This window comes from Lampetra fluviatilis, chromosome 5 (genome assembly GCF_964198595.1).
Source record: "Lampetra fluviatilis chromosome 5, kcLamFluv1.1, whole genome shotgun sequence".
NCBI lineage: Eukaryota > Metazoa > Chordata > Hyperoartia > Petromyzontiformes > Petromyzontidae > Lampetra > Lampetra fluviatilis.
The window spans coordinates 2,405,202-2,429,139 of record NC_136279.1 but is presented as its reverse complement, the minus strand read 5'-3'; the positions used below and the strand labels follow the sequence as shown (position 1 = coordinate 2,429,139).

The 23,938-nt window shown below is 45.1% G+C and overlaps 1 protein-coding gene across 1 annotated transcript in view; it reads left to right on the top strand.

Moving 5' to 3' along the window:
* LOC144932181 (uncharacterized) overlaps window positions 1-23,938 on the top strand; it is a 42,733-nt gene that overhangs the window by 11,866 nt on the left and 6,929 nt on the right. Inside the window, exons 8-25 of the mRNA XM_078856132.1 lie at window positions 1,950-2,003; window positions 3,063-3,116; window positions 5,073-5,117; window positions 5,879-5,935; window positions 9,250-9,303; window positions 11,993-12,046; window positions 12,682-12,735; window positions 14,084-14,137; window positions 15,067-15,120; window positions 15,799-15,852; window positions 16,394-16,447; window positions 17,256-17,309; window positions 18,276-18,320; window positions 19,424-19,477; window positions 20,930-20,983; window positions 21,654-21,707; window positions 22,672-22,743; window positions 23,401-23,436. Coding sequence (XP_078712258.1) covers window positions 1,950-2,003; window positions 3,063-3,116; window positions 5,073-5,117; window positions 5,879-5,935; window positions 9,250-9,303; window positions 11,993-12,046; window positions 12,682-12,735; window positions 14,084-14,137; window positions 15,067-15,120; window positions 15,799-15,852; window positions 16,394-16,447; window positions 17,256-17,309; window positions 18,276-18,320; window positions 19,424-19,477; window positions 20,930-20,983; window positions 21,654-21,707; window positions 22,672-22,743; window positions 23,401-23,436 — 957 coding nt within the window. The remainder of the gene's footprint in view (window positions 1-1,949; window positions 2,004-3,062; window positions 3,117-5,072; window positions 5,118-5,878; window positions 5,936-9,249; window positions 9,304-11,992; window positions 12,047-12,681; window positions 12,736-14,083; window positions 14,138-15,066; window positions 15,121-15,798; window positions 15,853-16,393; window positions 16,448-17,255; window positions 17,310-18,275; window positions 18,321-19,423; window positions 19,478-20,929; window positions 20,984-21,653; window positions 21,708-22,671; window positions 22,744-23,400; window positions 23,437-23,938) is intronic.

Here is a 23,938-nt window from a genome sequence, read left to right as displayed (position 1 = left end):
CAGAACAAAATGTAAATAAGCTCATCAATTATACATCTTTATTGTAACCTGGTACAAAGTTGTGCAATGCACGCTTTTATCTCATAAATAGCAGGTAAAGTGTTGCCACGCAAGAGCTTTAAGGAAATTCAAGGCGTAGGGAAGTTTGACCAGTTTCTCAGCGAGTGTTGTTACCAGTGGAACTAAACCAGGATTACAGAGTAAACCTACACTTCTGTGGCAATCACTCTCAAAGCTGCCTATGAGACCCAGAAGATAAAAACTGGTCAAAGAGTTTGTTGATTAAACAAATGCTGCTGGTTAAGTAATGTTGGCCTAGAAATCCGATTGGCTGATGGACACATACTGTACATGTTTACAACTATGTGGGGGCAAAAAAGAGAGTTATACTTATCATGTACAGTATAATAATGGAAGATCAAGCTCCATCACCTATTATATACTGTATATACAGGAGATCCCTCTACTTACGAACATTCGACTTGCGAACTTTCAGAGATACGAACAAACCTGTCTGTATGTCCAGGTGCCTGTTCGGACCGAGAGTCGTAAGTACAACCACCGTGCAATAGATGGCGGTGGTGGCATCTACATCTGCCGAACATGAAGAACCAGTGGCATCTACATCTACGGGAGATTATACAACTTTTAAAGCCATTCCCCATGTTTAGTGTAAATGCCGTTCAACATGTTTGGAATCGACAGGAGTAAAGTTGGACTTACGAACAAATCGACTTACAAACAGACCTCTGGAACCTAACTCGTTCGTAAGTAGAGGAGTCCCTGTATATTTTCCTTTTAAGGCACTTTTAAGGCACATGTGTTGAGTTGTCCGCACAGATGGGTAAATTTGCGGTGCTGGCCTCGTCTGGATGTCTCCTGGCTCAGCCAGGCTGGGAGTATGACATCATTTGACAAAATGTAAAAAGATCCACCGGTCTCTTGCCTTCCAAGCCTCGTGACTTTCGTACAGTAGCCTACTTTTACGTATCATTCATGCGTCCAAGTTTTAAAATTTTACTTAAACGACGTGCCGCACAATCAGAATCAGAATCTTTACTTATGAAACTGGAGGAATCCGATGAGTTGTAAAGCTCTTTTTCCAGTTGGGGCGGGTCAGAAAGTTCCAACAACAAACAATACACAAACACGATGGGAGTGCAAAGTATAAGGAAGGTTATATTCTTAGGTTTTTTCGGTAAAGTCACGTAGGTAAAACATCAAAATTAATGAAAATAAAATAAAAACAAAAATCACGACGTTTCGGAGGCAACACAAGTCTCCGTCATCAGGTCGGACCGTCACAGCCAGATTAGCTGCATCAAGTGAGGCAATGATTCAAGATGTAATCCCTTAAAAGCGAGTTGAGGGGGGAGGAGAGGGAGGGGGGAGCTCATCAGAATATGGTAGCCAATGAATAGAACGTATCGGGAGGGAGGGGGGGCGGGGCCAAAAGGGTGGGCGACGGCGTGGAAGCGATTGTGCGCAAGCGACAAACTACTGCACACGCCAACACAATGGACAGAGAGGGGGAGGGGAGGTCTGATACACGATAGACAAAAGAACGAAAATGCCCATGTTTATACCAATGCTGGCTAAACAATGAAGAGAGTACTGTTAAAAAATAACTGGGGATGTTAACACTCGGTAAAGTAAAGTAAAATAATGCCTGTCAGGTAAGATGGTCCAAAAAATTGTAATTAAGTCTTTTTTGCGTGGTTGATAACATCTTTCCAATGATTACTAAGTTTGTACCCATCATCACGGTTGAAATTATGTCTGTGTTTGTATATTTGTATGGCTTCGTGTACAAACCTTTGATGGTAGCCGGGAGGAAGGTATAAGGAAGGTTAGCAAATCAATACAACCACGGCCCGAATTAAATCACCGTTAGCTACGCCTGCTCATCGGCGAGGCTTGTAATTGAGTTCCATCTGTGACTGTTGCAGGGCATCCCAGGGAAAAAAGGAATCTTAGGAGGAGTTGGTCTTCCTGGAGCTCCCGTAAGTGGATTGTGGGGAATGACATCCCCTATCACTGTGACACTCATTACACACACAAAGCTGCTTGCCACAAATGAACCACCACAACACCTCACTGATCTCGTCAAGGAGCATAAATCGTCATCACGCAAACTCCGGTCATCCTCGCAGCAGTAGCGGCTCTTGGTTAGCCACTGAACAAAGACGCTTACCACTGCATTGCGCTCTTTCAGATGCGCCCCTGCGGCCGTCTGGAACGCTCCTCCGATATTAGGAGGCCACTAGAGCTATGCACTTTAAAAATCTCGGTTGAAAACTAATTTCTCTCGAGCTGCCTTTTGTGTTCAGTTTGTCGTCCTTCCTCCGCACCTCCGATTATCACGGTTGACTACGTACGGTGCGAAAGAAGTTGAACATGCACACGTACACGCAGTCACGTGGCATGCGAGTGTCCATACCTAGACTCCAGGCAGTTGCGTAATGATTGAGTGTGTAGGCGGTGGGGGGGAGCATTTAACTCCTTGCACCCGGAGCCCGAGGCGACCACTGACTCGAGGAACGCAAACGTGTCGTTACTTGATTCGTTTTGTTGTACTTTTTAGAACGTAAACTCTAATTAATTTGACCCTTTAGAGAGGTATAAACATTGCAATAATGTTACGCAACAATTTCGGAAACTCCGGAACAGAGTAGAACTTGTTTTTGACGGTTTTGGTAAGTTTTCTGAATGTACGCGCTTCAGCGGAACAACTTAATGTGGTGGTCATCAGGTAAGTTACAGGCCTTTATGGACCTCGATGCAGGTGATGCCAAACCTCTATCAGTCGGTTCAAACGTTGAGATATTTAGTCATAAGCAGCTTAATTACTAAGATTAAGTGGAACAATCAGAAATGTGTACCAGATCATGGCTGTAAACGATTGCCACCCGGTGTGATTCTAATAACAAACGAAAATAAAGTTGTTACCTACGGGCCAACGAGATAATATAAATTCCTCAACCATAACATGAATGCAGAGATGAGCATTAACGCATTTTCCAGTGGTTGTCATTCTAACATTGGAATGTCTTCAAATGCAGGGGAACAGTGGGCCTACAGGCCTGCCCGGACCACCAGGGCCACCAGGCCTGGAGGTGAGTTTACAACATTTTTCCAAGTCTCTCATAAAACAACAATAAAGGCAAATGACGAACTTGTTCACGCGTAAAACATCTACAAAAGCCGAACGGTGCATGCCAACGGACACGTGGTTCTGTGACCACGCGGGATAGTGGCTCACGAAAAAATATAGATGTACGAAGCAAATAAATTAATGTATTGGTGGTTATTGGGCAAACACATTCCTGCGGAGAGAGCTGGTAGGAACGTTGGGTTGCTCGGTCAATGGCCAGGGTCAACGGCGTCGTGGTGTATTCCGCAAATATGGCCGACTGTGAGGGCGGGCACAAGCCGGCGTGAGTAGGTTAAACGTTGAGTTTTATAAGGGCACCACGGGGTGACCAGCCCCTCCCCACCCAGCCCCACTCCTCCCACCCCCCAACTCAGCCCCACCCTCCCCACCCAGCCCCTCCCCACCCTCCCCACCCAGCCCCTCCCCATCCTCCCCACCCAGCCCCTCCCCACCCAGCCCCATCCTCCCCACCCAGCCCCTCCCCACCCTCCCACCCCCCACCCAGCCCCACCCTCCCACCCCCCACCCAGCCCCACCCTCCCTCCCCACCCAGCCCCTCCCCACCCAGCCCCTCCCTGCACGACGGACGAACGGACACAATAATCCCCTGTGGGCTGGTGGAACCAGGTGGTTCCTACCAGTATAATGTTGGGTTTCCCTTAAACTTTAAAGCAAATAACCCGGTGTTTCCACGAGGTGGCGTTGATAACATTCGAGCGTGGGGCTGTCGAAGTCCGTGATTTCAGATACAATCTCTTCATTTTCTTTGCTCTGCTACATGCGGAATATCGTCACTCTCTTAGGGTGTAGTTTTATCGATTGATTATTGGTAAAGATTAAAACCGTATATTATAAAACATTTCATAAAGTAGTTATCTTTGGACAGCTCCAAAATGCATATCAACAATCATGTTTGGCACCAGACACATTTAGCGTACTCTTGTGAAGTATTGTTGTTGATCCTTCACATCTCTCTGTTTTGTAACTAATAAATATGGATGGGCTTACATTTATTTACTTTGAAAGGCTAATATGAGAAGTTGTAAATATAGTTTGACAATTGTATCACATTTGTCCTCATTTTCATTCATATTTAAACAAGTTTTCCCTCAAAACACTCATGACTTGGCCAATATCACCTTTCACATACAGAGAACCGCAGAGCTTGGGCGGGGGAGTTTGGCGCCCAGATTTTTCCGCTCGTTTGTGGTTCCTCCCTGCGCCACTCAGTTGTTCTCTGTATGTGAGAGTGAGCAAATACTGTGCAGCACATTGGAAGTGGATATTATTATTATTCAAAATTGCACGTTTATTCACACCTACATTCCAAAATATAAAATATTGTTTTGTGATGTTTTGAGGTCTTGGAAATGGTAATGGGGCAATATCGAAAAAAAAAGTTTTTCTCATTTCAAAATATTGTTGAGTGGTGTCACATTTCTAACGAGCGATATTGGAAATGGTCATCAATATTTAATGCCAGTCTCGATCTCAAATATTAATATTGGCTGTCCTCCCAGGATTGAATTCTGAAATGTTTATGCTCCCAGAAAAAAGAAGGCACAGCTTTGAGCATTGCCATATTGCAATTGTCAGCGTTGTGCTCCAGTCTTATCAGCTGAGCCTCCAGGCACTGAAATGCCTATGTGCGTAGAAATGCGTTCTGAAACGTTAGCCACCAAACCTTCGGACGACTGTTTTGGGCCCGGAGAGCCATGCGGGACAACCACGAAAACCTTGCAGGAGTAACTTCAGCTCTTCACCAATACGGTCATCTTCCCGTTATTTACAAAGGGAGCCTCTGGCATTGTAGTGAATGAACAAAGTGTGTGTGAGTAAAGTCACATGTTGGTGGCCGGCACTGAAGCACATGTGCGCTGTATGTTGTTATTGTTGTCTTACGCCGCGGTTTCGATAGGGTCTTCCTGGAATCATGAGTGCAGATGGCAATGCAGAGATTGAGGTGAGATCTGTTTCATGATTTATTTTAGTTGCTACGTGAATGTATTTGTTATTTTAATTACTGAGTAAGCCATATAATCTCATGCTCATTGTTTTTCCCCGTTTACAGTTTTAGAATTTTTGCTATCCCTGTTGAATTGAAGCAGGCAAAATTTTTCTGATTTACGTTCACTGCTCGGAAAGTTGCATACCCGGTGGCCGAGGAGAGTGGTGGGTAACTGGCTTCATGAATCTAACCACACAGAAACTGCCTTCCCCATGCAAGTCAATGAAGCCTTCTTCACTGGGGCACTGCAGTGCAAAAATGGCCCAGCTGCTCACCCACTCTGCCTGTGGTCTGCACAGAGTGTGCAACTTTTAACGAATGCACGATTAAAAAACGGCTCGCCACATACATTTGTATCGTGGCTGTTTTTAGCAACATTTATATCAACCAATATTTTTGAAAAGGATTTTATTTTTCAATGAGAAACATACGTACATACTTATCCGCAGTAAACATGCCAACATTTGGTCAAAGATGGCACGTGGTTGGAACCATTGAACCAACGTTGGCCCGACGTTCGTGCCTGAAAACTATCACATGGAAGCAAGCCGTTCTCCGTGTGACGATGAACACACAAAAGTGATGGGATGGCCGAGCACTTATTGTAGAATCCACAAGAATGAATATGTATTCATTTGAATATGTATTATCCATGATGTGATTCTGTTTCTGCATTGTTTTGTAATTTTTGCTAACGTTGATCATTCTCCCCCAAGTGCGTAGCTTCGTGTCACCCTTCACTACCGGGTCCAGGTGGCGTCATGGGTCCCAAGGTAAAGCAACCAAAACTATTCCGTGCAGAACAGCGACAACATATATTGGTTTTCTTTGTTTATTTCAGTAAAGTCACGTAGATAGAAAAATAATAATAATAATAAAAAGAAAGTGAATACAAATAAAATAAAATAAAAATTAAAAAAACACTAATGTAGACTGTAGCCTGGTTCTAAATCGGAGTGAGTGTACTGGCAGTCAATAATGTAGACTGTAGCCTAATTTTTAACCTCAGTGAGCGTACTGGCAGTCTATAATGTAGACTGTAGCCTGGTTCTTAACCTCGGTGAGTGTACTGGCAGTCTATAATGTAGACTGTACCTGAATGAAATAAAAATAAAATAAAAACAAAAACCACAACGTTTTGATTGCAACACAAGCGGTCGTCATCAGGAAAAAGGGGGGTGAGCCTCTAAAGGCAAACTGTTTATAAAGTTTAGAGATGGGCGTAGCCCAAGTGTGTCAGCAGCATGGGCGGGGCAGCGGATGTTAATGTAGGAAATAACTCGGCAGTTAGTGGGTGTCCACCAAAAGGGCCTCCAGGAAATCATTGCACCTCACTCCACACACCCACACTGCTGACGGTGGAGGTTGACAAGAAAACACAAATCAAGTCATAACCCAAAGTGGTTGATGACATCTTTCCAATGATTGCTGAGTTTATAACCATCCTCTCGGTTGAAATTGTGTCTGTATATATGGATGGCTTTATGACCTAATCTTTGTTGATAGCCAGTAGGCTTGCAAAGTACTATTATCTTTCTATTTCGTGTGAGCCAGCCTTGTTAAAACAATGATTGGCCACGGCAGAAGTATTGGTCCTGCCGTGTTTTAAATCTGCCTTATGCTCACAAACACGGTCCGAGACATGTCGCATAGTTTCCCCAATGTAACTGCTGCCGCAGACACAGCTTAGTTTGTAGATGCCGGGATATTGCATGTCAGGAATCTTGTCCTTCACAGATGGGATCAGATCACGAATTTTATGTACTGTGTTAAATCAGACCTGGATCATGTGCTTGTTCATGATTTAGGAAATCTTTTTGGTTACCCCTATGTATGGCAAGGTGATGGCTTTGATTGGATCCTCAAATGGCTCCTTCCCCACTGTTGGGGTGATGGCTTTGCAGATTGTGTAGTCAGAATATCCATTCGCCTTGGTGGGAATCAGGTTTTAGGTAGGCGTCAGTATCGGTTACTTTCTTCTAGACAGAATGGCTCATTGAGCCATCTGGTCTCTTTTTGATTAGGACATCTAAGAAAGGTAGCTTGCCATCCTTTTCTACCTCCATGGTGAATTTGATGGCTGGGTGTATGGAATTTATGTATTTGAGGAATTGGTTCAGAGCCGGTCGGCCATGTGGCCAGATGACAAACGTGTCATCCATGTACCTCTTTCACAAGGACGGGCGTAGAGTGGATGCCAGGATGGCATCTGTCACAAATTTTTCCATGAAAACATTGGCTACAACCAGAGATAAGGGAGAACCCATTGGGGTGCCGTCAGTTTGTTTTTAGAATGTTCCACCCCAGGTGAAGTATGTATTGGTGAGGCAGTGTCTCACCAGGGCCGGTACATCAGCATTCAATCCTTGTTGGGCCAAATCTTCAATGATTGCAATGGCATCGGGCACAGGAACTTTGGTGAACAAAGAAACTACATCGAAACTAACGAGCAAATCACCTGGGGACAGTGAGATGTATTTCATTGACGATACCAGGTGAGCTGAGTTAAGTACAAAAGAGGTGGTCTTACCAGTGAATGGCTATAAGGTCTGAGACAGATATCGGGCCAGTTTGTAGGTGGGTGAGCCAATGGTGGAGACGATGGGACGAAGGGGTGTACCTTCTTTATGGATTTTTGGTAAGCCATATAGTCTGGGTGGTCTAGCAGCAGAAGGTTTTAAGGAAAACCGTTTGGTTTGTTTAATTAATGAAGCTGAATCAGTGATGATTCTGTTTTTGTAACGAGGCTGTTGGTGGGATCTCATTTAATTGTTGTGCAGCTACCATCATTAGGTAGGTCCTGAATTTTGTTGTTGTACACGGTTTTGTCCATGATGACCGTTGATGACCGTGGCATTGCCCTTGTCTGCTGAGAGGATGACGATATCATCCCTCTTTTTCAATTGAGATAACTCAAAACACTCATCCTTACTGATGTTGCTGACTGGTATCTTAACGCTTTTGAGGGTTGCAGCGATTTGAGATCTTGTCACGTCTGCAGTGATGTGTCCCAAACCCTTAAGGGCTACATCGACCTGGGCAATAATGTCATCCACTGGTATGTGTTTGGGGGTGACTGCGAAGTTCATCCCTTTAGCCAAAACCGACTTTAGACCATCTCTAAACCTTTATAAACAGTTTGCCTTTTGAGGCTAACCCCCCTTTTTCCTGATGACGACCGCTTGTGTTGCGATCGAAACATCGTTACCCACCTAGCGCGGATCATTCTGTTGTCATGTCGTCCAAGCGCAGCGAGGATGAATGCGCAGAAGAAACAAAACTTTGAAAAATTGATTAGCGCATCGTGTAGAGCTCATCGAGAGGAATAGATTGCCGTGTCGTTCACCTTCAACAGACATAAAATTACGTCGCAACGCAGTTTATGCGAGAGCCGGGGGCTTATGGGACCCTGGGGTCCCGCCATGAGGTTAAATTACCCAAGCTTTGTAGTCTTCTATAGTTTAGGATGTTTTCAGCCGATTAATGAGTGTTCACACATGTGGGAGGAAACCCCGAGAAAACCCACGCCTGCGAGGGGGCGACGTTCTATCCCATCGTTCGCACTCTGCTGCACCACCTTTTCCTCGACGCCCACCGGAAAGACGTTTCGCGACATTTGTGCGAGCCAACAACCCTCACTGCCTCCACAGTGCTGGATTACAGGCCACGTGCGTAGCCACCACCGCCCGTCTACAGACGACAGAGTCACGGAGTCTGCCGCACGCGCTATCACGATCCCTCCGGTCTCACGCAGCCACTGGGCCAGCGTTCTTCACTAATTTTCAGAGGGGGACCACTTTCGCTGAAAAGACTTAATCAGTGTGAGGGCCGCCACACATTTGAAACCATTGGGGGTTTGACAGCACGATGGGGTGTTGTCACATTTGTGTATTGTCGGGGGCCGCACTAGAGGCCACCAGGGGCTGCCAGTAGCTCGTAGGCCTCGCAATGAAGAACACTACACCAGGCAATTTCACCGTGTGAACGGCAAAGAATACTGACAATCACATTCAGCATCTGCTTTGCCTCAATAGTTAAGCTTCTGCCGCTGCTGCTTACGTCTCCGTTTTTGTGTCTTCTTGCCAAGGGTCATAAAGGTGAAAGGGGAGAGTTGGGCGTGCCAGGCAAGCAAGGTCACAAGGTAAGGTTCGCAAGGTCACAAGGTGAGCTTACAAGGTGAGAGGTTCGTAATGTCCCTTGCAGCTTGTCAGATTCACGCTGTGGTTTCAGTGGGAAAGTGGTGAAAGGTTACGTGGCTTCATAACGTGTGCAGACTGCTATTATATAAAAAACAAAGCAAACAGAGGTACCACATTCAGCTTGGTCAACCAGGGTATGAGTTTGTTGGCGTTGAACGTTGAAGCCTCTGCCTCCATATTTATCATTATTATATTGTACAATACGGACTGCGTAGATTAGAGAGGGCTTGGGCCGGTGAACGACGTCGTTAAAACTACGAAGGGAAGTCAAGTGGGCTTGGTGCGGGACGCGTCCAAGAGGGTGCCCGCCGGTGAGATGGAGCGAGGAAATCAGTTTGGTGTCCAGATACCGTGTGGAATCGTTACATCGCAAGATCGTGAGAGACGGCGGGAGTGGCTTGAGGAGGCCTTCATACAGCAGTGGAATGAGCATGGCTGAAGATAACGAGGATACAGTCTTGGTTTTATATAACAACACAAAGCGTGCACCTCTAGACTCGACGGTCGCGATTGGATATTGCACGAGGGTGAGGGTTTAAAACATTTATATATTAATATGCATTCAAATGAGAATATATATTTTAAGTGTATTTTCAGACACTGATAGACTAAACTATAGGGAAATGCCACAAGGAGACAACTTTCCATCACACGGATCATCACCATCGTTTATAATTTATGCTGTGGCTCCCATCTCTGAATCTCCCACAATAAAGGGAGCGTTTAATATTGGTAGTGATTTGGCGAAGACATTCACAGGCCTTTACACTGTCAAATTTATAGATGACTAGCAGTAGTACCCGGCGTTGCCCGGGTGAAAAATATATTTCTTAATAACCTTACATATATACACACCCTCCCCACTCACCACTCACCCTCACCATTCACCCTCACCACTCTCCCTCACCACTCTCCCTCACCACTCATCCTCACCAATCACACCTTCACCAATCACCACTCACCACTCACCACTCACCCTCAACACTGACCCTCACCACTCACCACTCACCCTCACCACTCTCCCTCACCACTCTCCCTCACCACTCATCCTCAGCAATCACACCCTCACCAATCACCACTCACCACTCACCATCAACACTCACCCTCACCACTCACCCTCACCATTCACCCTCACCACTCTCCCTCACCACTCTCGGTCACCACTCATCGTCACCAATCACACCCTCACCAATCACCACTCACCACTCACCCTCAACACTCACCCTCACCACTCACCCTCACCATTCACCCTCACCAATCACCACTCACCCTCAACACTCACCCTCACCACTCACCACTCACCCTCACCATTCACCCTCACCACTCTCCCTCACCACTCTCCCTCACCACTCATCCTCAGCAATCACACCCTCACCAATCACCACTCACCACTCACCCTCAACACTCACCCTCACCACTCACCCTCACCATTCACCCTCACCACTCTCCCTCACCACTCTCCGTCACCACTCATCGTCACCAATCACACCCTCACCACTCACCACTCACCCTCAACACTCACCCTCACCACTCACCCTCAGCACTCAACCTCCCCTCACCACTCACTAATCACCACTCACAATCGCCACTCACAACCGCCCTCACCATTATATTTTTGCCCCAGTCAACGCCGGATATTTCCCATTCGTAGCAGTTTATATTGACTTTAACCAACTTATAGTAAACGGGAATCGTCCGAATCTAAAGGAATCTACAACGATTCCTTTGCGCATTTCAGAGAATCGATTCTTGGCGCGTCGGGTTTAAAAGTAATTACACAGTTGTTTTTTCATTGGTATGTAATGTTTGAAAGTTTTCATAAGATTTTAAATGTATTTTCCCCCCGGGCAACGCTGGGTATATCGAGTTTATACCACAAATGCGTGCGCATATTTTTAACGGGAATTAAAAATGGCGTCCACCCGGCAGCGAATGCGTCGCTACCCGTTGCCAGGGGCAACCGCCGTCCAATGAAACTGCGTATGGTCCGGCGACACACAGACACACACACAGACAGACAGATTTGCGATTTTATATATATAGATGGTTCATAATAAAGTCCGATATATAGTAATTAAAACATACACCAGTTCAGGGTCTGTGCAGACAGGGTATTCTGTCCCGGGAATTTAACTCTTGACACATGTACAATACTTTTGGGGGCCCGTACTGTGATGCATGTACAATCTGAATCTGAATATTTATTACTGGAGGAATCCGATGAGCTATAAAGCTCTTTTTCACAGATGTCCAGTAGGGGCAGGTCAGAACAGTACAACAACACGATAAAGAGTGCAAAGTATAGGTAAGGTAAACAAATCACTTAAAAAAATACAAACAAAACTTAACTACTTTATTTTAACAGGTAAAGCCCACTGAGCTATGAGTTGTTTTTGCAGAGGCGACCTGGCCACAAATGATAGCCCGACGAAGTGGCTTATCGCGTGGAAATGTCGAGCAGCCAAATAATCTAAACTCTTGTGTGGGCTCCTATAGAGAGGTGAGGTCCCTACGGAGGTGGGCAGGGTGAACGCGTGTAAACACGGCACTGTGACGACGGATGGTCAAGGAAGGGCGATCGAACATATGCGGTGCAAGTGACTCTTCGTACTTTAACCAATCTTTGCACAGGGAGAAGAAGGACTGCAGGGAGAAACGGGCCCACCTGGGGACTCGGGCAGCCAGGTTGGTTCATGAATAAAGATTCACATATCTATTGGTGCGACAATGTGAAATGAACTGTAGCGATTAAAATACTTTCTCACCCGCATGTAAATTATTTGACTCGACACAAATTATTAAAATTAATAGAATATGATGACGTCATGGAAGTCACTCACTGTAAGACATTCAACGAGTTGTGAGTGCAGGAATGTCCATTTTGATTCCACCCTTCTTGGTCATGGAATTTAGCCAAACTTTCTAATCTGAGGAACAGACAGTTTGGAGGAACGTTTAAAATACTCCATGACATTTGCAAGAGCTGAATATGACACATCGTTGTTTGCTATCGTCATGGCGAAATCCAAAATACTGTGATTCATTCATAATTATTTGGATTCTGCTTTTTTTGAACATTTGCATAGGTAATACATCTTTGTACAGTATTAGATTGTTATCACTCTGGGTCGAACTCACACAAGAGTATAATTCTTTTCACAAAGACATGGTGATGTGTGCTAATAATACACACTTTTCTGTACAAAATGTGATTAAGTAAAACCTTTTGCATATATTTTTTTAAGTGGCCATTTCTCATGTACATTGTATATTGTCGCATCATATCATTGTAAATATATTCATGTCTCTTTCAATTAAAGGGGCTTCCTGGCCTTCAAGGAGTGACCGGTATGGTGGGCGCTAAAGGCGACACAGTAAGTACCCAGCACATTCCTCCACGCACGCAGATTCGCGATGTTGAACAAGATTAATGGTGTTCGCACAAGATCCATGGTAGCGAGATGTTAACTACCTCGCCTGGTATACAGGAGGCCGTGGGTTTGATCCCGGCCCTGACACCTGTTGTAGATTTGGAGTTTGCATGCTCTCCCTGTAGTCGCGTGGATTTTTCTCCGGTTTTTCCATACACATTTATAATCATGCATTTTGAGTATTTGGCTGCTATACATTTTCACGCGATATGCCACTTCGTTGGGATATCATTTGTGGCTGGGTCTCTTCTGAAAAAGAGCTGTATATCTCAGTGGGCCTCACCTGGTAAAATAAACAAATAGTTGAGCAGGTGGCGGTGGTAATCTCTTCCTTCCCTGCTGGTCATGAAACAGAGCTCCATGAAAATGTTGGCCAAACATTGGAGAATAACATAATTGAAACACATTTAAAAGGTCTTAAAGTACCTTGGCTCCCTCTCTCCAGCACTTAAAACCATCCGGGCTTCTATCCCCATATTTACCGTGAACTCCTCACTTGTCTGGCATTTGACCCAGAGACACGGGAACTCCTTACTCCACAATTTCTCAAATTGACCATCGCCCCCCACCCCCTCCTCACTGACAGCTGACAGTCCCAAACACCCAGTTGAAACAAAATAAAATTGAACTTCTATTATCCGTCAACTAAATTATGAGAGCCTATCAGAAGGCCTGAATCAAACAATTACAGAAAGTGGACCCCTCCCCCAGATGTGGGGGTAAAAAGTTTATCCAACAGGTTTCCAAACATTGTTGATCCTCGCCCCCCAAAAAATGTCACCCCCCCCCCCCCCGAAAGAGAAATGTATATTGTAGGCATACATGCCTACACACCCTACATAAAATAGAGTCAGTAGTACGGTACCTGCACACATGGGGGGGGGGGGGGGGGGGTAAGAAAAGGACAGCGGTGGGGGCGGCGGGCGAGGTGCGAAGCTTGGAGAAGCCCTCTGCAGGTGAGTTAAACAAAGTCTCCTGACTTCAAAGTTCCCACCTCACAAAAAATTGCCTTCCCCATGCAAGTCAACGAAGCCTTCTTCACTGGGGGCACTGCAGTGCAAATTCCCCGGCTGCTCCCCACCCTGCCTGGGGTTTGGATTCCGTGTGCAGCTTTACGAATGCAGGTTCGATTAACAACTGACTATGTACAATTGTATCACGGGCTGTTTTCTTTATAGTAGTATCAACCCATATACGGTACTTTAAAAATGTTTTTTCTTCATGTACATATTTCATAAATGTTTATGTAAAATGGAAACACGTGCAAATAAATGTATGATTGTGTCCTTAGGGTCTTCGAGGAAAGGATGGAAAACAAGGTGTCGTGGGCATCGCTGGACCTTCGGTAAATCCTCTTGACAATTCTCAACCTCCAAATGTATGTCCACCTCCTTTGATGATGACATACAGGTCCCGACCCCCCTTCTGGGATCGTGCCGCCGTCACCATCGAAGAATCTGACAACTGAGATCCAGAAGAAACGCCACCGTGCGAACACAACGCGGACGTTCAGAATAAACACCTCGTTCGGGACACAAGCGTCGCGCAGCTGCCATTGACATTCCTGGAAGACACTGGGGTGCTATTAACAGCACATCTCCTTCTTAAGTGGGAAATTAAAGACTCAAGCCACAGTGCGACCATGGCCACGCAAACAGAACTATGGACCCTGTAGTAAACGACCGTGGTCTCTGCTCTCCTTCATTGGAGGCGGAACGGCAAAACCACATGAAGCCATCACGTGGCTCGCAGACATCGACATTGGCCTTTAGCTCCTGAACGTATTGCCGTAGACAAGAGTGGAATAGAATTACATATACACACACCGACCTTGTTCAAGACGAGATATGATTCTGTAAAAAAAAAAAAAAGGTGTGCCAGTCAGCCTCTAGTGGTACTTTTAATTGTGGTAGTCGGAATATTTTTTCCGAGCCGCATTAGCAATCCAGAGATGCGATACTTTCCATTTGTTGACGTCAATAAAGTTGCGTTTTATTACTGCTTAAAAGCCAATGAAGCGGCGCTCATTTCCTGTGATGTAAATTCCACGTTCCCATGGCGGAGGCCACAGGATGACCACTGTTGACCTTGCTCAAAGTGGTAGAGTCCTAATTTTATCAGCTGCGGAGGGATGATTAGCTGAGCCGACCCACCATAGGAATGTGACTTCACAATCCATCGTATGCGTGTTATCCCTTTACAATCTTCAACTGAATGTAATGTGCTACTTTATAATATGCTCATACATTTCACTCTTTTTTTTACAAACTTCAGGGTGATGCAGGGCCCAGGGGTGTCACTGGAAAGCCTGGAATTAAAGGAGACACAGTGAGTACACTCTAGTTTGGTTTCCATTTTATATCATCTTGTTGTTTCTGTAGAACACAATTTTCATGCCGATACCATCAGCTGAATTAATGCGCAGGCTTTCGCAACCTATGTTATGCTTCGTAATTTATTTTTTGGGTCAGATCGCGTGAATAAAAATGTGTGTCGTAAACCCTCCTTCACCCGACACAGCCAACTAATAACATTTCCACGTGAACAAAAGTGCCAAATTGTTACTGCTCCAGCAGCACTACAAGTAATGTTGGAAAGCGATATCACAACATTTAACAATTGGGTAGCACGACGTTTCACTAATGGTTACAACCATCATCGCTACTGCCTGATGACCCTGGTTCCGCACCTCCGATATGGATGGTTGGCTACGCACGGTGTGAAAAAAGTTCAACATACATACACAACTACCAAAATGATGCAAAATGTCAACTTTTCATAAAGCTTTGCTTATTAGCAATGCAAATACACCACACACACATATGGGATTTACGTCATCGCTTCCCATAATACCGTGCTTTGGTTTAAAATGTGCCTCTGTCCTTAATAATGTTCAAGTAATGGCTACGTCTTTTAGTTTGTTGCGATTCTTGTACACGTGTGTATCCGTGTGTGAGTTTTGCCGGTCGTTTAGGGGTGCGTCCTGTGTTTGTTGTTGTTTACCAGGGTCTACCCGGTCCTCGGGGAAAGTTCGGGTATCCAGGACCAAAAGGAGACCTGGTGAGTAGATATCGTTCATTCATTCGAGCCTATTTTTAGAGGTGGGCAAAAAGACCCTTCCAAATGTATTGTAAATACCAAATACAAAATGTCTACTTCAGAAAATACATTTGTGGCCTTAAAAGGAAAATATATCATAGGTTCCTAAGGATTCTAAATAGTATTGTTCAATTCGGGATGTACCCAGGATGAAGGCCTCCCCATGCCACGTTGGTCATGGTGGTTGTTTGACCGTACATACTTCACCACGTTGGTCATGGTGGTTGTTTGACCGTACATACTTCACCATGTTGGTCATGGTGGTGTTGGTGAAGATGGTCAGTGATGGGACTAAGTGATGATATGGGCGTAACTGATTCAGCTGCTGATGTTAGCCATAGCCGGGAATCAAAGTTAGGTTGCTAGGTTCATTGTGCAGTGCGCTAACCAACTTTGCCAACACCAATTCCCCCATTCTTCATATGCGCGGTTTAAAAACAAGTGTATTGTTGTCGAATTTAAATATTGGGATCAAATGCCATGAACTTGCATTGTTTTTCAGGGCCTTGGAGGGGTCAATGGCCGTGATGGGATTGCAGGACTCCCTGGCAAAAAGGTAACAAACCAGGAGCTCTGTCATACCTCCCTTTTAAACATTAAAAAAACTCCTCCAGTGAAATAACATAAATTATTGAAACCTCTGCAAATTATACTGTCACTAGTGAATCCAGGAAAACCTCACCGAGTCTCAATACTATTTTCCTGCATTGGGATGTTTGGCCAATGCCACGAGTTGAGTGTTTTGCTGGTCGCGTGAAGCAGCGCTCAAAGGAAACACTCTGCAAAAGATGGACTCGTGAAGCCACTTGCTGTGCCACCATCTCATGGCCAACTCGTGGCCAGCGCAGGTGTTTGGGAGCTTTGCAACCACCCACACGCTCCATCTAACCTTTCACCGTGCTGGTCAATGCTGGTTGGAGATTGAGGGGGCTCAGATGGGGTTCACATATTGTCACTCGCTGCTGATATCACCACCTCCAATTGTTTAAATGAAAAATAAAAGCTTGACAATTTGACTGAAACATATTATTTGGGTCTTTCGGTAAAGTCACGTAGATAGGTTCAAAGAAAAAAAGAAAATAACAAAAAACTATGATGAAGCGGTCGTCACCCCCGCCCCTCCCCCCCCTTTTTCCTGATGACGACCGCTTGTGTTGCGATCGAAACGTCATAGTTTTTGTTATTTTCTTTGAACCTATCTACGTGACTTTACCGAAAGACCCAAAGAATATGAATTCCTGCAGTCACGAAAGCTTTAAGTCTTGACTGAACCATTTTTGTTCACTTACATATAAAATATGCTAATGACGACAGAAGAGTCTGTAACTTTACACACCTATTGTCGATGCATTCCCCATGTCCAGGGTGACCCCGGGAAGCCAGGAAGCGTTGGAGAGGTTGGGATCCCGGGCGTTCCGGTGAGCATTCCTTGTGATCACACAACTGTGTGTGTGTGAAATAACACATTCCTGCGGAGGGAGCTGGTAGGAACGTTGGGTTGCTCGGTCAATGGCCAGGGTCAACGGCGGCGTGGTGTATTCCGCAAATATGCCCGACTGTGAGGGCAGGCACAAGCCGGCGTGAGTAGGTTAAACGTTGAGTTTTATAAGGGCATCATGGGGTGGCTAGCCCCTCCCCACCCTGCCCCATCCCTCCCACCCCCCACCCAGCCCCACCTCCCCACCCATCCCCTCCCCACCCCACCCAGCCCTTCCCCACCCTTCCCTCTCCACCCAGCCCCACCCCTCCCATTTTTGGATGCACGACGGACGGACGGACAGAATAATCCCCTGTGGGCTGGTGTAACCAGGAGGTTCCTACCAGTATAATATATACCAATGTGTCAATCCACTATTCGATGAAGACCTGCCTACATCATAGGGTTATATATTCACGATGCTGGTCAGTGTGGGCTGGTGATTAGGGGTACCCAGGACCAGTCTAGGTGACATTAACCACCGGTGTTTGCCATGGCAGGGGATCGAACTCAGGTTACGAGGTTCGAAGTGCAGTGCGCTTATATCTGTGGCACTGTGAATGATTACTCTCAGTTTGACAGCTTTGCTTATTTACGGCATTTAAAAGCAATATCCTTATATGGCAGATACATTAAGGAGGGAATCAGTGTCTCATCCTCATGTTTAGACTGGAGATGGCAAGCCACTGCAAAGGGAATTGTTTGTCAGACTATTCCAGGCATAAATAAAATGTACAATGCACGAGGAGGAAATATATAATTGACATTGTGATTTCTCTGATTGGAGGTCCTAGTCAGACCTCTGGCAGGGGGTTTAAGAAATATTCACAAATTACTATTTGTTCATTCATGTTCACAGAATATTATGGTAATATCTTCGCTAAAAAATTATATGTTTTACTTTCAGGGCTCACCTGGCTCTTCTGGAGCAAAAGGGGAACAAGGCGGAAAGGTAATTATATTTTTATTATCAACAATAAAAGCAGTAGGAATATTAATGTTGATGTTGTCTGCCAGCCGAGTCGTCTTTGAAAAATCGCTTCTTAGCTCATTGGGCTCTCCTTACTCAGTGTGAAATAAAACTTCTGATTCTGATTCTTCTGACACGTGAATACACACAGTCCAAATATGTGCACTTGTAGACGCCACGCAGACAAACATTTAAGCACAGAGCCGTTGTCCTTCCCTCGCACCTCCCGATTAGCACGGTTGGCTACGCACACGGTGCGAAAGAAGTTCAAAATACAAACATACAAAACACTTTCCCAACGAGGATGTTGTTGGATGGATTTTATTGAACTCGGGCGATGATCATAGCACTGGCGCTGGGGTGGAAAAAAATCATTTTGCGCATTTTGACATGAAACGTAATGCAGTTAGCAATGAAAAGAAAGAGATTCCATGGAGGTTGCTCCCGGATCGTAGCAAATTGTTTCCTGCGACCGCTGGCAAGTTCACCAACGTTTGTCCACTCTTACTAAATTCAGTCATTTTAGATGAAGTGTGTGCATTCATCTCTAACGAGCTGCAGAGATGTACCCCGAATTAAACAAAGGTATAATGAACCCGTTAGTGTTGCGTGCCATACGTATTCGTAATAATTACCATGATCTACCCATGAAAGCCACACTAAGTCTTCATATTATTTTTAAAGAGCATCAAGAAGCAAAAAGTGTTGGGATGTTTCGCTTTTACCATTACTGATATTTTGGCTTTTGGGAGGAAACTGGAGAAACCCCACGCACTCACTCACATCCCTGCCCTGAGACAATCAATAGGCAAACAAAGTCGATGATACGCTGAGTGGACTGCACCAAGCACTGCTGTACTGCCATCTCCTGGCTCCTCGCAGCCCTTGCAGCCCCACGCCTCCTACAACACGTTGCCACGTACCAAGGGCCACCCAAACCAACCAGGCCCGAGCCTTCTTAGGGGCGGAGATCGGACGAGGCTACTGGGCGCAGTCAGGATGATTTAACCGCGGTCGCGTTGTAACTCTTTTTGTTGTTCTGTGCTGCATTTGTTCCTGCTTGTCTGTTGCCCGTTCTCAAACAGGGCGAACAAGGAATATCAGGAGCTCTGGGGCCAGCTGGCCCACAAGGGAAATCGGTAATGATTCCGCTCATCTGTTTGTCGCGTATTTGTCACGCCTGGCCCAGAGTTCATATTTGTTTTGTCCAAGCCACGTGCTGCCACTTCATGATAATGGTCTGTTACACGATAAAACAAATGGAATGTTGAAGTCGTCATGAACCGAAAATGTTATTGGCATGTGGTGTTTGGTGAATTACTCTGCGGATAGTGTCACGTATCTGTAGTTTAATGTACAAAAACCCAAACTTCTCGAAAAAAGGAATTTATGTTGAAAAACAATATAGGTTTTAAAATGGCACAGGAATTCGGAAATGTATTTTGCAGAATCAAAAAGTACAATCATCTTCAAGTCTTAAGAAATAGACCATCACATGACATTTCACATATGAAGGAGTGAGGGTAGACGGTGCTCCAGTAGAGGTGTGGAAGAGGAGGGGTGATGAGGCCAATGCACTCGCCCTCAACAGGGTGACCCACATGCTCCGGTGATCAATGTGTAAAACCATCTTTGGTCCAGGTGGTGGTTTATGGCCTCAAAATTTGGTAGATGACTGGTCCAGATTTATTATAGATCTAGACTTGAATGTCTACTCTGCCTTGACAAGGCGAGCAGAGTCAAGCCACCTCGTGTCTACAGCTTCTATGGCAGAGTGGATCAGGTGCTGATCTGCCAATTGTGGGCATCTACACGATATATCTCTGCCCACCACAGCTTTCAATTTGAGGTAATTTACTCTAAGATCTTACACCCTTAGCAAAGGGGACAAGTGATACATCGGCAGCATGCACGGAGGACCGCTCTCCTTCTAAATCGTCGCCACTGTTAATAATGTAAGAGTTTGTGAATTGTGGGGTCCACCAGATGAAGGCTGAGACGACGCCACTCTTTATTTTCCCACACGAGCTCACGGCCTCGTGCGACCACTCGACTCCAAATCTCACCAGGAAGCGCCCCGATCGCCCCGCCTCCTCCTGTGACGTCACCACTCCCCTCCCCTCCTGGGTGTTCCCTCTCTCTCACGCCCCGCCTTCTCTTTCTTTTCGTCTGTGACGTCATCTTTAACAATAACCTGAGATTCCTTGGCTATTTCTACCCCCGGATCGCGTTAGTATTAACACTGCAATGGTAAGGTTTGATGGGTGGTGATTTAATAAAAAATGACCCCCTCCCCCACCTCAACTTTTCTGCCTGTTGATTGACCAATTGCATTGCTCTTTCAAAGTTCACTCAAAAAGCCCAAAGGTCAGAGCCATTCCCCTATTTGCGGTGGATACTTGTGAGCAGAGAGAAAAAAAAATCGTAAGTTTGTACTTGTTCAAATCTCCATTACCGTACGAGACACGGTAAATGTGAGACGTCGCCTGCTCTGTTAACGCGGGCTGGGTGTGATGAGTGGGGTGACACTCATGGGTGCTGGGTGTGATGATGAGTGGGATGACACTCACGGGTGCCATGTCGCTCGTCAGGGGGACAAAGGACCTCCCGGAAAAGGTGGACTTATGGGATCAGATGGACCACCGGTACGTTTGAACATTTTATATTTCTTTTTATATATATAAAAGTGCTATTATAGTTTAATTAATGAGTGTGGTCATGGACATGTGAGTTAAGTGAACAAGTGGGTGAGTCAGCGAGCGAGTAAATGCACCGAGTCTTGAAACGTGTTCCTGGGCTGAGCAAGTGCCAGTTGAATGAGCTAGCTGAGCCCATGAGCTGTGGATGAGTGAGGAGTCTGTAAGCGTGAGTAATTGTCTTTGTAGAGTTTTCTCCATTATTAAGTTGCTTTATGATTTATTATGTTTTGATTTAACATTAATTCGAGTTATTTGTTTCTGTACTTCATAACATTGCAAAGTGGGATATTCAGAATTCCATCTTGTAAGTAACACATTGCAGTAATTGTGGACTGGATTTTGTCTGGAATGAAGGGTTTGCCTGTACCGTCGATAGGAGTGAAATGTAATGCATTGCCACTCATTCAGCTACCAAGCATGAACCCCGAGGTGATGTTGTCAAACCAATCATCTGTCCAGAAACCCAATCACGTTTATCCATAACCTAATCCAAAGTCAGGGTTGAACGCTCCAGGATGAATAGTCACACCAAATGTGCATTTTTTGTGTGCACGGTTGTATTTGTTGTGACATCGCCATAGTTGTGTTGTTAATGCCGCTGCGTTTGCTTTACAAGGGTGTTGCAGGGAAGCGTGGTATGAGAGGTCATATCGGAGTACATGGAATAGTGGTGAGTACAAAGTGTTTTACTGATAAGTAGAATTTACATTTGATCAATTGCGTTTGCTGTTCACACGTAAGAATATGTTCATGCACGGTATATTGTAAACCTGATTTTACAGTATTTTAGCTATTTCCGGTAAAGACGCTTGATTTTCTGTGTGTCCTCAATGTGTACTACGTAAATGATAAAGCGGTGATGAAGTCGGGCACGTTTGAGTTTGCAGAGCTATAGTATTCAACACTGCAATATTAGACGTGTTCAACAGTTCCCTAATGGGTGATTGTTGACTGCTGACCCCTTGCAGAAAATTGTGATCTTTGGAATGTTTCTGGAATCCACTGAAAGTAGTCCCAGAGGCGGAGGTGTGGAAAGTGGAGTTGAGAAGGGACACAACCCCGATGCCATCATATATGATGATGATAATGATGATTAGATTACCGTAATTCTGGCCATGATCCTTGTGATGTGGCACTGAATTTCCAACAAATCATTTTAAAACGAAGCAATAGTTCAAATGTTAAGAGTGGTGCCGGTGTGTGCCACTTTGATTTTCATTGGTTCAAATATTAATAATCATGACGATGTGCGCTCGGAAGGTTGCTCCTTTTTTCTGCTGGCCCCACAGTCTGGAATTCCCACCCTGACTCAACCTGCACTGCTGATTCCTTCCTCTGTTTAAGTCCAGGCTTGAGATTTTCCTCTTTTCTTCTGCCTATGGCTGACTGCCTCTCTCTGCTCACTCTCTGTGAGTTGTGTCTTACCATACTGTCAGCTTCTTTGCCTCTCTGCCTTGTAGCATTCTTAGTCTGCTAAACTGTCTTCTGGAAGAGGAGGCCCCCAACATACCCTCTAGAAGAGGGGCTCTCTAGAGCTTCCTCCCACTCTCTTGGCCCTTCTCAAAGAAGTGACATGAACAAGACATTGCAGGGCTGCACCTTTGCCTTTTTTAAATGCTGCTTAATTTTTTTAGGGTTCAAAAGGTAATCCTGGCTTCCAAGGTCTTCCTGGGACATCAGGACTGCCTGGAATTAAAGGAGAAAAGGTGGGGGAAAAACAGCCTGTGACACGCGAGTTCACTGTCAAAAAAGATTGTGAAAGCTCCTTTAACGAGAGGCAATGTCTGACAACAGGAGGGGAGACCCAAGACAATCTGTGTTGACACGTCACAATGCATCATTTTATCGCTGCAATACGATGCTGTGCAATATTGTTTTTGCATGCGTGTTCCATATTGAATAATGCACTACAGAAGGGAACAAAGTGCACTCCATAATCTAGAGAATTCTGAATAAAAACTCCCACCACAACTTCCAATTTGAGGTCGTTTACTGGATCGTGTTACTGCCCTAACACCTCCGGTTAGGACGGTTGGCTACATACGGTGGGAAAGAAGTTCAACATACATATCAATGATTCATGTTCTTGATAAAGTAGTTACAAACCAGCCTGAATTATACCTGTATTCATTAACATGTACCAATTTAAACATTGCAAATGCCTCTGCTTCAACATATTGAAAACAATAATAATGTTGTTTGTTCATGTGCTAGTTTATCTGGCCTTGGCAATATCGGATACTTCGTATTTTATCATCAGGGATTGATTCACACGTTTAAACCATGATTAGTAACATAATTCAACTTTTTAAAGTGTCACATTTTCCACATATTAATGGTTGTATTGTTTTTATTATTTACAGGGCTTAACGGGAATAGTTGGAGAAAAGGGAGCCGCTGTAAGTGCATTGTTTTTTTTTATATTTATAAAGCATGTTTATAATGTCCCATGAAAGCGTGCACATGTCACAGGATATTTTACTGCAGGGCCGCTGTGAGGCGGTTGATGGACTGGGTCCTGCACCACCAAATGCCCCCCCCCCCACTCTTTGACACCGCCCCGGTTTCAGAATCAGAATATTTATTTATAACGGAGGAGGAATCTGATGAGCTATAACGCTTCTTTTCACATGTCCAGCAGGGCCGGGTCAGAACGTTACAATATCATAAAGTACAAATAAACATGATAGGAGTGCAAAGCATTGGAAAGGAAAACAAATCACTTGCCCTCCTCAGGGGTGAATCCACTACCCTCCCCTCCCCATCCGAGTGGAGCGGCCCCGAATCACTGTCTTGGTTTATTCGCTTGTCATATTGAATCTTTAAGGGGGTTCACTTCACTTTCACGCAGTTGGTGGTTTTTGTTTGAATGAGTGATGCTTGTCCCTGAACGTGAAGAGT